Here is a 12,896-nt window from a genome sequence, read left to right as displayed (position 1 = left end):
CCAGTGGCGTAGCCAAAGTTTGCGCACACTGGTTCAGAAGTGAAGATACACAGGGTGTTCGGTCAACCCTGGGAAAAATTTTAATGGGGGATTCTAGAGGCCAAAATAAGACGAAAATCAAGAATACCAATTTGTTGATGGAGGCTTCGTTAAAAAGTTATTAACAATTAAATTAAAAAATTTCAAATCGTTCTGGAAAAATTATTGTCGGTTGCGGGGGTCAATTACAATTATTTTTGGTGAATAGACATACCCCCGAAATCCTACTTACTTTCTAGAAAAAAATTCGAGAAGTTGTGAAATTTTCCGACAAAATTAAAAAATTTCAAATCGTTTTGGAAAAATTATTTTCGGTTGCGGGGGTCAATTACAATTATTTTTGGTGAATAGACATACCCCCGAAATCCTACCCACTTTCTAGAAAAAAATTCGAGAAGGTGTGAAATTTTTCGACGGAAAAAAAAAATTTCAAATCGTTTTGGAAAAATTATTTTCGGTTGCGGGGGTCAATTACAATTATTTTTGGTGAATAGACATACCCCCGAAATCCTACCCACTTTCTAGAAAAAAATTCGAGAAGGTGTGAAATTTTTCGACGGAAAAAAAAAATTTCAAATCGTTTTGGAAAAATTATTTTCGGTTGCGGGGGTCAATTACAATCATTTTTGGTCATTACACATACCCCCGAAATCCTACCCACTTTCTAGAAAAAAATTCGAGGTGTAAAATTTTTCGACGGAAAAAAAAAATTTCAAATCGTTTTGGAAAAATTATTTTCGGTTGCGGGGGTCAATTACAATCATTTTTGGTCATTACACATACCCCCGAAATCCTACCCACTTTCTAGTAAAAAATTCGAGAAGGTGTGAAATTTTTCGACGGAAAAAAAAAATTTCAAATCGTTTTGGAAAAATTATTTTCGGTTGCGGGGGTCAATTACAATCATTTTTTGTCATTACACATACCCCCAAAATCCTACCCACTTTCTAGAAAAAAATTCGGGAAGGTGTGAAATTTTTCGACGGAAAAAAAAAATTTCAAATCGTTTTGGAAAAATTATTTTCGGTTGCGGGGGTCAATTACAATCATTTTTGGTGAATAGACATACCCCCGAAATCCTACTTACTTTCTAGAAAAAAATTCGAGAAGTTGTGAAATTTTCCGACAAAATTAAAAAATTTCAAATCGTTTTGGAAAAATTATTTTCGGTTGCGGGGGTCAATTACAATTATTTTTGGTGAATAGACATACCCCCGAAATCCTACCCACTTTCTAGAAAAAAATTCGAGAAGGTGTGAAATTTTTCGACGGAAAAAAAAAATTTCAAATCGTTTTGGAAAAATTATTTTCGGTTGCGGGGGTCAATTACAATTATTTTTGGTGAATAGACATACCCCCGAAATCCTACCCACTTTCTAGAAAAAAATTCGAGAAGGTGTGAAATTTTTCGACGGAAAAAAAAAATTTCAAATCGTTTTGGAAAAATTATTTTCGGTTGCGGGGGTCAATTACAATCATTTTTGGTCATTACACATACCCCCGAAATCCTACCCACTTTCTAGAAAAAAATTCGAGGTGTAAAATTTTTCGACGGAAAAAAAAAATTTCAAATCGTTTTGGAAAAATTATTTTCGGTTGCGGGGGTCAATTACAATCATTTTTTGTCATTACACATACCCCCAAAATCCTACCCACTTTCTAGTAAAAAATTCGAGAAGGTGTGAAATTTTTCGACGGAAAAAAAAAATTTCAAATCGTTTTGGAAAAATTATTTTCGGTTGCGGGGGTCAATTACAATCATTTTTTGTCATTACACATACCCCCAAAATCCTACCCACTTTCTAGAAAAAAATTCGGGAAGGTGTGAAATTTTTCGACGGAAAAAAAAAATTTCAAATCGTTTTGGAAAAATTATTTTCGGTTGCGGGGGTCAATTACAATCATTTTTGGTGAATAGATATATCCCCGAAATTCTGCGCATTTTCGAGAAAAAAATTGATATTGATTTTCGTCTTATTTTGGCCTCTAGAATCCCTCATTAAAATTTTTCCCAGGGGTGGTCGAACACCCTGTATATACGCCAATGATGCAAATGGGTTAAATGATCTTCGTCAGCCTCTCTTAGACCCCTATATCTCTATTTGTACAGAAATCAAAGAACCAGTGTTAGAAATTTGACTGTTGTGTTGAAAATGATGACTTTTTCGCGGGAACTTTCTTCGATCGTTGATCGTTGGAAACCATAACCTCGAAATTAGCGCGTTCGAGCCTTCCGTCGCGTAACGACTCCTTCGAAAGTCGGGACACAATGGTACTTAACGGCGACGGAAAGCAACGATTTCCTTCGCGGTCGCGCGAGTTTTCATCGCGCGGTTAGAGTCGTTGATCCACATTTCCCCGATCGGCGGTCAGTGAAAATAAACGGCGCGGAAGATCGGCAAGCAAAGCGAATACTCATCATATAAGGCTGGGTTCTGGAGGGAGGTGTCAGTTGGAAAGTGCGGGTCCTCGTACGAGGAACGAGAAACGTAAAACGAATCGTCTCGCTCCTCGGCAATCGACATGAAATCGTCCAAGTTTCATTCGCTGCTTCTCGTCGCGATCGCATTTTCCGGTGAGTTTCAACGCGCACCTCTGTCTCATTCGATCGTTCAATTTTCGCGTAAATATTAATAATAATAATAGTATCTTTATTACACTATACAAGACGAAAATGCATATACAGAGTAGCGTGAAAGGTGGGGTTCAATTGCACTGCTATTAACAGATTTAGCTCAGCTCGGAACATACGACTGATTTAATTCCCGCGTAAATAATAATAGTAATAATGTCCGTATTACTATTATTAACCTTAGTGTCTTTGTGTTTGTTTCTCAATCGCATTGTTGTCGGGATATCTAAAGTGTAATTTCGTCGAAAGAAAGCGTAGGCGCCTATTTTCCCAGAATTGTCAAGTAATATGAAGTGTAACCGTAACGTCTATTGGCCTATTTGTATGCGATTAAAAAGTCCAGGCGGCGCCATATACGAAAGTCTGGGGGTGTCTTCCAAACAATTTGTAAACCATGGTTTACGAAAACCGCAACGAACGCGTTAAGCCTAACCTATACCGAGTTAATCGTCGAATAACGTTCGATGTTTAAAGCTGTTGTATCCGCGATGTCAAGTAAATTCTCGTGTGTTTTCGACGCGTCGTACGAAGCGGAAACCGACCGCGTCTCGAGGAACCGTTCAAGCTTCCGTGTGTTGTGGATAATTTCACTTCCGTTTTTGCGCCCGAGTGAAAACGTTAGTGCGGACGGCAAAATTTCTCCTTGAACAGTAATTTCGATAGTGCGAAAGGAATCGTGAAAGTTTTAGTGCACGGAATCATTTATTATTTCCACGCCCGTGGTGGCTTTTTGTTCGAAACTTGGAACAATTCGACCCGCGCGTGCTTATATCTGTTCAACTTATTTAGCTCCGTTGTCAGGACGAAGATAGTTTTGGCAGAAACCGGCGAATCGATGCAAGTTTTGTGTATTTCAGCGGTCGCGGCGCAAGGAACAGAGAAATCGGAAAACACGCCGTGTATCGACGACAGCAGATTCTATCGGAACCCCAATTCACCGGCTAGCAACGTATGGTCGCCAGCAGAGTGCGCCAAGTATTACCTCTGCTTAGGTAATTGCCCGACGATTACATTATGTACATGTTCCCGCGTTAAATGTGCAACGGTGTACCTTAGGTTAAACGTATAAATTTTATCCTCGCTACTAGGGGAATTCCCCTTGGAGTCGGTGAAGCGATTTTAACGTGGCGACACGATGCTCGTCCGCCGAATAACGTAACGTGATCCGGTGTCGAATATCCGTGTGAGACGATACTAAAGAAAAAGCAAAACTTCTTTATTTATCGTTCGTTTTCCATACAAATTTTTTTACCATATTCGTGACACTTTTTCGATTAAAATGACACCAAACTCGACATAATTCGGATGATACATTTAACGAGCTTTCGCCTATCGCTTGTTAGACAACGAAGTGTTCGAGTTCAGGTGCTCGCAAGGGCTGTTGTTCGACGTTTCCAGGCAGATATGCGACTTCAAAGCGAACGTCGACAACTGTGACGTGACCTCAGGTACGCGATTTTATCGATACGCTGCTCGAAGCCAGGGATTGCAAAATTTATTTATTTACGGTACATTAAGTGCTTGAACTATTAATACCATTTGGTTGGTAGTCGTCTTTACTATTTTCTATTCTGTTATATTGCAATCCCTGCACAAAGGAAAAACGTATGGAAACGTTTGTGTACCCTGATCGAAAAGGGTACGTTGTTGATTCACATCGAATGGTGATTAGAAATTTCTCAAGCGCTTTATAGAGAAGCAACCACCGAGACCGCTACTCGGGGACGGCGATTGCGATGAGAAGCACTTGGCTTGCGGCGACGGTACGTGCTTTCCGGCTGCATACTTTTGCGACGGGAGCGTTGACTGTCCCGACGGCTCCGACGAAGGCTGGTGCGGTAAGGAATACCTACGAGTTCAATGCTTTCAAACACAACGCGTGTTTGTTCGTAATTTTATATCGACAACGTTCAAAATTACGGTAGTCCAACATTTTACCGACGCCATCTTTCATTGACAATACAGGGTATTCGGCCACACCTGGGAAAAATTTTAATGCCAGATTCTAGAGGTCAAAATAAGACGAAAATGAAGAATACCAATTTGTTGATGGAGGCTTCGTTAAAAAGTTATTAACGTTTAAAGTTCCGCCCGTTTTGAATTTTTTTCTCGAAAATGCGCAAGATTTCGGAGGTATGTCTATTTACCAAAAATGATTGTAATTGACCCCCGCAACCGAAAATAATTTTTCTAAAACGATTTGAAATTCTTTTTTTCCGTTGAAAAATTTCACACCTCGAATTTTTTTCTAGAAAGTGGGTAGGATTTCGGAGGTATGTATAATGACCAAAAATGATTATAATTGACCCTCGCAGCCGAAAATAATTTTTTCAGAACGATTTGAAATTTTTGAACTTAATTGTTAATAACTTTTTAACGAAGCCTCCATCAACAAATTGGTATTCTTAATTTTCGTCTTATTTTGGCCTCTAGAATCCCCCATTAAAATTTTTCCCAAGTGTGGCCGAACACCCTGTATACGATTTCTGAATCAGTGACATTTGCAGTAATTAAATATTCGTTTATTCTTCTGCTTTCTATCGATTTATACATAACTGTCGGATAAAATAATAGAAATCTACTATACGAACGATCCACAGATACTCGAAACGATACAAACGGCGCGTTACCCTGCGATCCAAAGGAATGCCGCCTGCCCAATTGTTGGTGTTCCGAGGACGGTACTCGAGTTCCCGGTAACTTGACGGCGTCGACGATACCGCAGATGATAACCATCACTTTCGACGACGCCGTGAACGCGGAGAACTTCGAGATTTACGCCAGTAAGTTCGACGTTGTTTTATCAAACGCACGCTCGCTCGGAGAAAGTCGAACGTTGATCTCGATTTTTGGTTTTGCTTACAGAAATATTTTCCGACGACAGGAAGAATCCGAACGGATGCCCCGTGAGAGGGACTTTCTACGTTAGCCATCAGTACACCAATTACAGGGACGTGCAGTACTTGTGGAATGTCGGGCACGAGATTGCCGCACACTCTGTCACGTAAGAATGCTTCTTGCCACGAAACGAACCACGTTAATCTTTAGATCAAGGTCCCCCAACCTTCGACGTTTCGCGTATCCACTTCTGCCCAGCGTCTCTTCTCTTTCATATCGGCGGCTAAACCGAGAAAGTCTGTAATCTCACGCCTGGTGTCGCGTATAATCTTCATCTTATTGCGTCGCGAAGAAGCACAAGATAAGTAGAATAATAGAACAGGTTGTAATGCAATAAAAACAAGTTCAACTTATGATGACCTGCTAACGGGCCCCGCGCAATTGTCTAAGGTTTAAGCAATTTGTAAATGTTGGGCATTCGGTTTTAATTGCACAGGCACCGTGGACCTGAGAACTGGTGGTCGAAGAATGCCACTATCGAGGATTGGTTCGACGAGATGGTTGGCGTGGCGAATATCATTAACAAATATGCTGGAGTTAGGCTTAAAGACATCAAGGGTGATTGACAGTTTCTCTACAAAATGTCATATTTTAGTATGAGAAGATACTCAAAGAATATTTTTGCTCTATAGGCTTAAGAGCGCCCTTCTTACGCGTCGGCTGGAACCGACAGTTTCTAATGATGTCGGAATTTGGCTTTGTCTACGACTCCTCTATGCTGGTTCCATTTTCCGATCCACCAATATGGCCATACACATTGGACTACAAGCCACCGCATGATTGCATAGGTCCCGAACAACTCTGTCCAACTCGTGCGTATCCGGGCCTCTGGGAACTCCCGTTAAATCAACTTTTGGCAGGTGTAAGTTACCATGGCCAAGTGTTACGTCGTACAGTAATGCACGGTTAACGTAGCGGCATCTGCTTAAAATGTCTCGTATTTGAAATAAAGAAAATCGTTTACGCCGTGTTAGGAATACATTTGCACGAAGATGGACTCGTGTTCGCCAAATCTATCGGGCGAGGATGTGTATAAAATACTGATGCTGAACTTCAAGAGGCATTACCTCAGCAATCGTGCCCCGATGGGTCTGCATTTACATGCATCCTGGTTTCGAAATCCAATGTACTTTTACGTGTTGACTGTAAGTAATTTTTTATGATGTCGGAGAACCTTTGACGGCCACGTGTTACTTGCCTTTGAATCTCTTAGAAATTCATGGACGACGTACTTCGTTTGAACGACGTGTATTTCGTGACGAGCCATCAGGTGATCGAATGGATGCGTACGCCAGTGTCCTTAAACACGATCGAGAGTTTCAAGCCTTGGCGATGCGACAAGCGACAATTCCAGCCATTCGAAATTGCTTGTGACTTACCAAGCAGCTGTAAATTACCTAGCAGAGTGCTTAAGTCGTATCGTTATTTAAATACATGTTTCGAGTGCCCCAAAGAATACCCATGGTTGAGAAACGAGTTTGGATTCGAATGATAAGCGTACATAGTATCCAGTAATTACCATGCCATGTTTCAATTGTAAACGTTACGAGATATAGTTGCGGGAAGTGCAACAATTTTATACGCAGAAACAGAGTGAAATTATTTATTTGAAAATATACCTGCATTTACACACACACACGCACACACGCACACACGCACACATACATATATATATATAAAAATCCATTTATTTACTATATAAGTTTACATAGTTTACGATGTAAAATAAATTATGTCCATTTCCATTACAAAAGAATTCTTCACCTTTTCAACGTTTCGTAAACTAGATTTTCTGCAAAACAAAGTGTCTTGCTTTTACACGAATAATCTCAATCAGAAGAAAAATGAATTTTGTTAACCATCTTGTTGTATAAAAGGGTTCTGAATAGATTCCATTCCATCTACTGGACAGATAAGTACTACAGACGTGCCTCTGCATACAACCAAGCCAAGCATACGAGTATCTTGATTTAACTTATACGGATCATCAGGATCTAACAACACGAATATAATGGTAAGCATTTATACTAAATATATCTTGCTTTAACATATTCGTTGATTTAAATAATTCATGAAATTACCTCTGAGGTATTCTGTAGTATTGTCCAGCACCAAGTTCAACAGAGGATCGTATCCTTTAAGAATCCCTGAGGCTTCCCTACCCCCAGCAAACTTTACCCTAATGTTCTTCTCCAAATATTTGGACAAATCGAGAATACTCTCTTTCCTCCTCTTTTCTTTGGGCTCCCCATGGGCGTTCTGTTGCTATAAAATATACAAAACACGAAACGATTTGAAGGTTATGTTGATAATATAACAAAGCTTTACCTGTTTCGCCACCTGCAAAAAGAAACGTACAAATCAAATTATTTTATCAACTTTTCATCGGTAAACTTTCAATATCGATATTTCCTTTTTACTTACGGACATTGCGTGTTTTTCTTGGAAACCAGAAAAGACGCGCTACCGGATCTGCATACGAGCAGGACACATTTTAAGTCGTTTAGTTATAGGTTAGACCAGTGGTTCTTAATTTTTTCCACGGACCCCTTTCGCAGTCTAACCGGAGTTTACGCATCTTTTCTACGCAATGTTTCTAACAAAGCTTGTAACTTCTCTGTACAAGTTATAACGTTAAATTCAGAACATTAAATAAAAATATTTAATCTAATGGTTATCATAATGTCAAAGCATCGTAAAGATAAAGTTAATATTTTTAGGCATAATGTATGCAACGAATATAAATAAGTGTAAAATCTCTGTGTGTAAGTTCGCGAAACTTCAGATATCTATCTATGATACCCTTAAGATCCGCATGCTACAGGTTAAGAACCACTGGGGTTAACTTGTTATTTGAGTTTTTGAAATATCGATTCTCGATTAATTCCCGCGCTTTAGATAATCGTTCCATGTTTATAGTACTGATCTCGTCAGTGATGGAATCGAAACGGACATGGCTTGTGTGGAAAATTGCACGGAGATTAGGATAAATTGCGAGTAAAGTATAAAGATAATTCCAACATCTTTATTAATAACGACGATCGTTGATTCAAGTAGTAACAACGGGAATATACGGTAACAGGTGGAACGATCAAGTAAAAGCTTGGACTTTTTATTTGTTATCTGATTTATAAAAAAATACACGTTAATACATGGTGTGTACGTGAATGACGTGGTACAGTTTTAAAGTGACTGCTTCTCGTTACGTCTTAAAGAATAAAGTCTGTGATTAGTTGTAACAAATGTTTGTTAAATTCTATGATTATGAATGGGGATCCTCGCGATGACACCGTAGATTTATCGCTCCTTCTCGGCGCCCTCTATCGACCGTTTTCTTCGTACATATAGATTCTTCGCGTCGTTCGAATTAAAATTACCTATAACGACACTGCAATCGTTGTGCTTGCGATAAGTCTTCGTTTACAACGAATTCTTTCTCCTCTAACGCTTGACGGAATTGATATTGTACGTTGACGCGTGAAATCATACTCTTCTTCTTGCATATCGCTGTTTCATTCACGCTCGGACACGCGCTACTTTTTTTTTTTATTCGTATATTGTCCTTACACTTCTCTCTGGCTGGCTGCTTTTGGATGGACACTGTATTACTGTGTACGATTAAAACTTATCGATGCAACAACTAAGGTTTCGTTTTTTCTTAACTTATGGTTTACGTTTCGTTCGAGTTACGCAAAGAATTAAATTCGATGTATCAAATACACGCTTTGGTTGTGAGTTCAAAAAGCGGAGCTTCAGTATCGTCTACGTAAAATCTATTATCGTAACGTTTCGTGTGTGTGTGTATATGTTTGTGTGTATGTATGTATATATGTGTTTGTCGTGTCAGTTTGTAAGTTAACTGCAAGCTATTCCATAGAGCTTAAGGTGTACGTTATCGTTTATCATACTATCGCGTAACGGTTCGGTTTAGAAGACTCGCTAGAAAAAAGAAAATGTACTACTGCGTTGGCTGTGGGTATCGGATAAACGTAAATTAGGTCACAGCATTGAACGTTTCTCTTTTCTAGGAGCACTGGCGATTTTCGGACGAAATCAATTGCCAAACTTTATACACGGTAACGGTTCGCTTAAAACTGCGACGAGGAGTTTACCAGCCACATTAAAAAATATACAGATTACTCGGGACGACGATATCTGGAATCGAGTTCTTAATATTTAAAAATACTTAGACGATTCGTCATGTTTGTTGCCGATCTTCTTCTTGCTCGGACAGCGGCGGGATGCCGTTCAAATGATCGACGGTATTGTTTTCCGTTTCGTCTTGTTCCGAGAGTAACGGAACTACTTGCTGATTGTTGCCATCCGCCTCAGAAGGTCGTCTACTTTGCCCGGGCAGAAAGGACATCGGTATCGTGCCCGATGGCGTTGTTGGCGCTGAACGCGACAACCATCGTTTTGTTTTATTCTTCGAACCTGGATGGCCTAATGGCATGTACATTTTCCCTCGTGTTCTTCTGGCTTTGTATGATCCAACAACGTCACCTGGACTTAGAGGCCGTTGTGTAGAGCCGTTTGCATTCGTCGTACACAGAACTTGAGGTCGATTTTGATAACAAGGCAAAACGGTGCTATGCCCACTGGGTAGCTGTGGTAGCTGTTGAATTTTGTCTAACAGTTCACGTAACTGTAAAACAATATTGGCGGTTAGACGATATTTCTGACATAACGTGACGTTTATTAATATTTACTGGCACGTAAGTTCGATACCTCTATCGTTGGACTAGTAGCCCGTGGCGGTGAACACGGAGATTGAGCAGCTAAACTCGATATGTCAGACGTTGTCCTATGATTAGCCAATGAAACAACGGAACCAACATCCATGTTTTCCATTCTCTCACATTCCACTGCAGACAGCTCATCGACGCTATTGTTACAGGAGTATGGTGGTGGAATTATGGTATTTGCTTCGTTTACCATATTGCACATGAAACTGGAGCTTAGGGAGTCCAATGTGCTCGCGTGTGACAGTGATCTGAAGTAACGCATCACAAATCCTGAAGTTCCTTTGCCCGATCCCTCGTCGTATCCAATCACCAATGGATACAAATCTGGCTTGGCTGTAACCTAAAAATTCAAGAGCATTAATATAATAATGAAATTTATACGAGTTGCATAAATAATATGATACCTCGTTATAGGGTGGTGGCAATGCTTGAACGAAAGAACTACAGTGACTATAATGGGGTGGTGGGTACCATGGTCCTGTGGAAGCTCTATCCGAAGAAGCACAGTCTTCCACCATGACCGAGCGGTTGCGTCTCCATAGCCAGCAACCACATGCTGCTGCTATAGCCAACCCTATAAGTACCGCTGCCCTAAATAATACAGATTGTACATTGACTATAACTCTTTTAAAAGAGCTGCCACACGGATAATGAAAGTACCGACCATAAGTACCAATAAGTCCAAATCAAGAAATTAAACATGTCTGATGTAGAGTGCACTTGGAATACACTGTAACAACAGCCAAAGGAACAACAGTCTTTTGGAGGAGAGCAGCTAAAAATAATGAAATGTTCACTCAGTATGTTTTAAAAAATTCACATAAGTTCAGGTAGATCGGTTTTAAAACTATGTGTGAGAAACTTACACATGCCCCCCATTGCACAGCCTAGAAGACACCTTAAATATAAAGCAAAAAAGTAATTTTCACGAAATGAAAGGTAGTCGAATTAAATTCAATTTTTACTTAAGTGTGATTTATTTGAATTAAGCATTACATGCGAATATGTCGGGGCTTTTAAATCTTTTGCAGGATAGTTCGATCGAGCGTGAAAATTAATAGAATCTAGCGTGTTAAATTTCGAATATCCGTCAAATCATCAATGAGAAATGTCACGATACTTGCTGTACAAAAGTTCCACCGACTCTCTCATATCCCATCGAGAGACATCCGCACGAGAGAGGATTGTTTTCGTCGCAAGAAAAATGCACGCGATACAACGACGAATTTGTCGCGCACAGTTGATTCGAGGAAAGAAGAGCGACGTATCGAGTTGTCATGAGAAACAAAAGTGAATCTGGTAAAAGACTTACGCATGAACGAGAAATACAGCGAACAGGGGTTCATTGTCTAGACACGGGCGAACCGTGCGTAAAACGGACGTATTGATCGACCTCGGGTCGAGCAGAATAGAACAAGGAGACACTGGTACACGAGATATGCGCTAACATTCTACGGGGTTATAGCATGCTGCAGCGGTACATGGTGGCTGCATCATTACAAGTCGAGTTCCTCGTCGTCGTTCTTACTTGATCGACGAACAGCAGCGTCAGGAGTGCGGTCAGCACAAGCACATCGAACGCGCGACTTACAGCTTGCACCATAATTCTACCACGGAGTGCATGCCACCGCGCCACCTTATATAGTTCCATTTCGTTTATCATATATCTACCGACGGCTGCGGAACAAGTCGTCTTCCTTCCTATTCTAATTCGCTTCCCCGGGTCTTGCGCCCTGTGATTAATGTTTGGCATTAAATCGATCGATCGGCTTAAAAAACGACCAATTGAGCATAATCATAGTCCATCGTGCAGTTCTTGTCTTCTTAGGGCGAAATGCAATAAAGTTTCAGTCGGTGCGACGTTGTCCTTTAGAAAAATGGTAAAACATATGAAACGGACGAATGCAATATTATTTCTAAGGGTAATTTAGTTAATTACAAATGACCTGTCTGTTAGGATTTGAGATGGTAGAAAATGCCAAAGAAAAGCGTTATTTGTTTTAGAAAATCTTTATCATAGAATATTCAACGATCCTTTCGCGTCAAGCCATAACTCAAATTGATGGATTCTGGGCTCGTGAAATGATCGTAAACTTGTGACGATAAATCGTCAAGAATGCGTTAAAAGAAAGTTGAAACTCGACACGTGTTTAAAATTCAAGCGTATTGACAGATGGCACGGTCGGTAAGTCCGTCACGCGTGAAACTTGGCGTCGTTCCTATTGGACTGGAGGGTATCCGCGGCTGCTCTCCGATTGGTCGCCGGGGCTTGTGTACGCGATCACCGTGGACGCCGGATCAACGTATCTCGCTGCGTGATCATTCACAGTGCGCGCGTCGTGGAGCGCGGGAGTGTCGATGCGTGAGAAGTGCGCCGCGCCGAGTACGAATACACGTTGCCGGTGTGGGAAACGCGCGCGATCAAAATGTGACACTCGATGGATCTCGCTCAGGAACAACGATCAAAGAATTCGTCGATCAACGGAATGAACTTGACCCCCAAGTGAAAGTGTCAGCGATCGCGAACACTTCCCGGAGAACATGAGATTCCCGTAACAGGCCGAACGTAAGCGCTTTTATTT

General features: G+C 40.6%; 5 protein-coding genes and 1 long non-coding RNA gene across 8 annotated transcripts in view; 3 read left to right on the top strand and 3 right to left on the bottom strand.

The window, feature by feature from the left end:
• The window catches only part of LOC143348575 (uncharacterized), a 115,065-nt gene that overhangs the window by 58,185 nt on the left and 43,984 nt on the right, over positions 1-12,896 (bottom strand). The gene's annotated exons all lie outside the window — the stretch shown is intronic.
• On the top strand, positions 2,199-7,219 carry Chld3 (Chitin and LDLR binding deacetylase 3). Of its 2 annotated transcripts, none has more exons than XM_076777067.1 (10): positions 2,199-2,614; positions 3,529-3,663; positions 4,015-4,119; positions 4,366-4,509; positions 5,272-5,454; positions 5,537-5,675; positions 6,006-6,127; positions 6,202-6,431; positions 6,544-6,714; positions 6,783-7,218. In XM_076777067.1, exons 1-10 carry the CDS (start codon positions 2,563-2,565, stop codon positions 7,059-7,061), a joined length of 1,560 nt encoding a protein of 519 aa, XP_076633182.1. In that variant the 5' UTR covers positions 2,199-2,562; the 3' UTR covers positions 7,062-7,218. The 2 variants fall into 2 exon arrangements, with proteins under 2 accessions (XP_076633182.1, XP_076633183.1); XM_076777068.1 differs by lacking the exon at positions 2,199-2,614 and adding an exon at positions 3,029-3,040 and having other exon boundaries at positions 3,461-3,663; positions 6,783-7,219.
• Positions 7,238-7,999, bottom strand: Lsm7 (U6 snRNA-associated Sm-like protein LSm7). The gene is made up of 4 exons (XM_076778644.1): positions 7,994-7,999; positions 7,898-7,909; positions 7,651-7,834; positions 7,238-7,563 (listed from the first exon to the last, which is right to left on the bottom strand). The coding sequence occupies exons 1-4, from the start codon at positions 7,997-7,999 to the stop codon at positions 7,424-7,426; spliced, it is 342 nt and encodes a 113-aa protein (XP_076634759.1). The 3' UTR covers positions 7,238-7,423.
• LOC143347675 (uncharacterized) lies at positions 8,312-11,631 on the top strand. The gene is made up of 3 exons (XR_013080652.1): positions 8,312-8,566; positions 10,467-11,114; positions 11,346-11,631. It is a non-coding gene; the product is annotated as an uncharacterized LOC143347675 (long non-coding RNA).
• Positions 8,580-11,927, bottom strand: LOC143347674 (uncharacterized). 2 transcript variants are annotated; one of them, XM_076777069.1, is made up of 6 exons: positions 11,843-11,927; positions 11,181-11,212; positions 10,979-11,089; positions 10,719-10,905; positions 10,298-10,654; positions 8,580-10,214 (listed from the first exon to the last, which is right to left on the bottom strand). In XM_076777069.1, exons 1-6 carry the CDS (start codon positions 11,915-11,917, stop codon positions 9,768-9,770), a joined length of 1,209 nt encoding a protein of 402 aa, XP_076633184.1. In that variant the 5' UTR covers positions 11,918-11,927; the 3' UTR covers positions 8,580-9,767. The 2 variants fall into 2 exon arrangements, with proteins under 2 accessions (XP_076633184.1, XP_076633186.1); XM_076777071.1 differs by lacking the exon at positions 11,843-11,927 and adding an exon at positions 11,627-11,764 and having other exon boundaries at positions 8,583-10,214.
• LOC143348586 (uncharacterized) overlaps positions 12,424-12,896 on the top strand; it is a 47,240-nt gene continuing 46,767 nt past the window's right edge. Inside the window, exon 1 of the mRNA XM_076779023.1 lies at positions 12,424-12,880. The gene's annotated coding sequence lies outside the window, so the exon portion shown is untranslated. The remainder of the gene's footprint in view (positions 12,881-12,896) is intronic.

The sequence above is a fragment of the Colletes latitarsis genome, chromosome 11 (assembly GCF_051014445.1).
Source record: "Colletes latitarsis isolate SP2378_abdomen chromosome 11, iyColLati1, whole genome shotgun sequence".
Taxonomy (NCBI): Eukaryota; Metazoa; Arthropoda; class Insecta; order Hymenoptera; family Colletidae; genus Colletes; species Colletes latitarsis.
The sequence above is the reverse complement of the archived record's forward strand: the minus strand, read 5'-3'. Positions and strand labels throughout refer to the sequence as shown.

Coding starts and splice junctions, on each gene's coding strand:
- Chld3 (XM_076777067.1), top strand. CDS start 2,563: ATGAAATCGTCCAAGTTTCATTCGCTGCTTCTCGTCGCGATCGCATTT. Junction 4,120..4,365: donor CAACTGTGACGTGACCTCAG/GTACGCGATTTT, acceptor AGCGCTTTATAG/AGAAGCAACCACCGAGACCG. Junction 6,715..6,782: donor TGTACTTTTACGTGTTGACT/GTAAGTAATTTT, acceptor TGAATCTCTTAG/AAATTCATGGACGACGTACT.
- Lsm7 (XM_076778644.1), bottom strand. Junction 7,564..7,650: donor TACTACAGAATACCTCAGAG/GTAATTTCATGA, acceptor TCGTGTTGTTAG/ATCCTGATGATCCGTATAAG.
- LOC143347674 (XM_076777069.1), bottom strand. CDS start 11,917: ATGGTGCAAGCTGTAAGTCGCGCGTTCGATGTGCTTGTGCTGACCGCA. Junction 10,906..10,978: donor TGGACTTATTGGTACTTATG/GTCGGTACTTTC, acceptor TGTATTATTTAG/GGCAGCGGTACTTATAGGGT. Junction 10,655..10,718: donor TGCCACCACCCTATAACGAG/GTATCATATTAT, acceptor TTGAATTTTTAG/GTTACAGCCAAGCCAGATTT.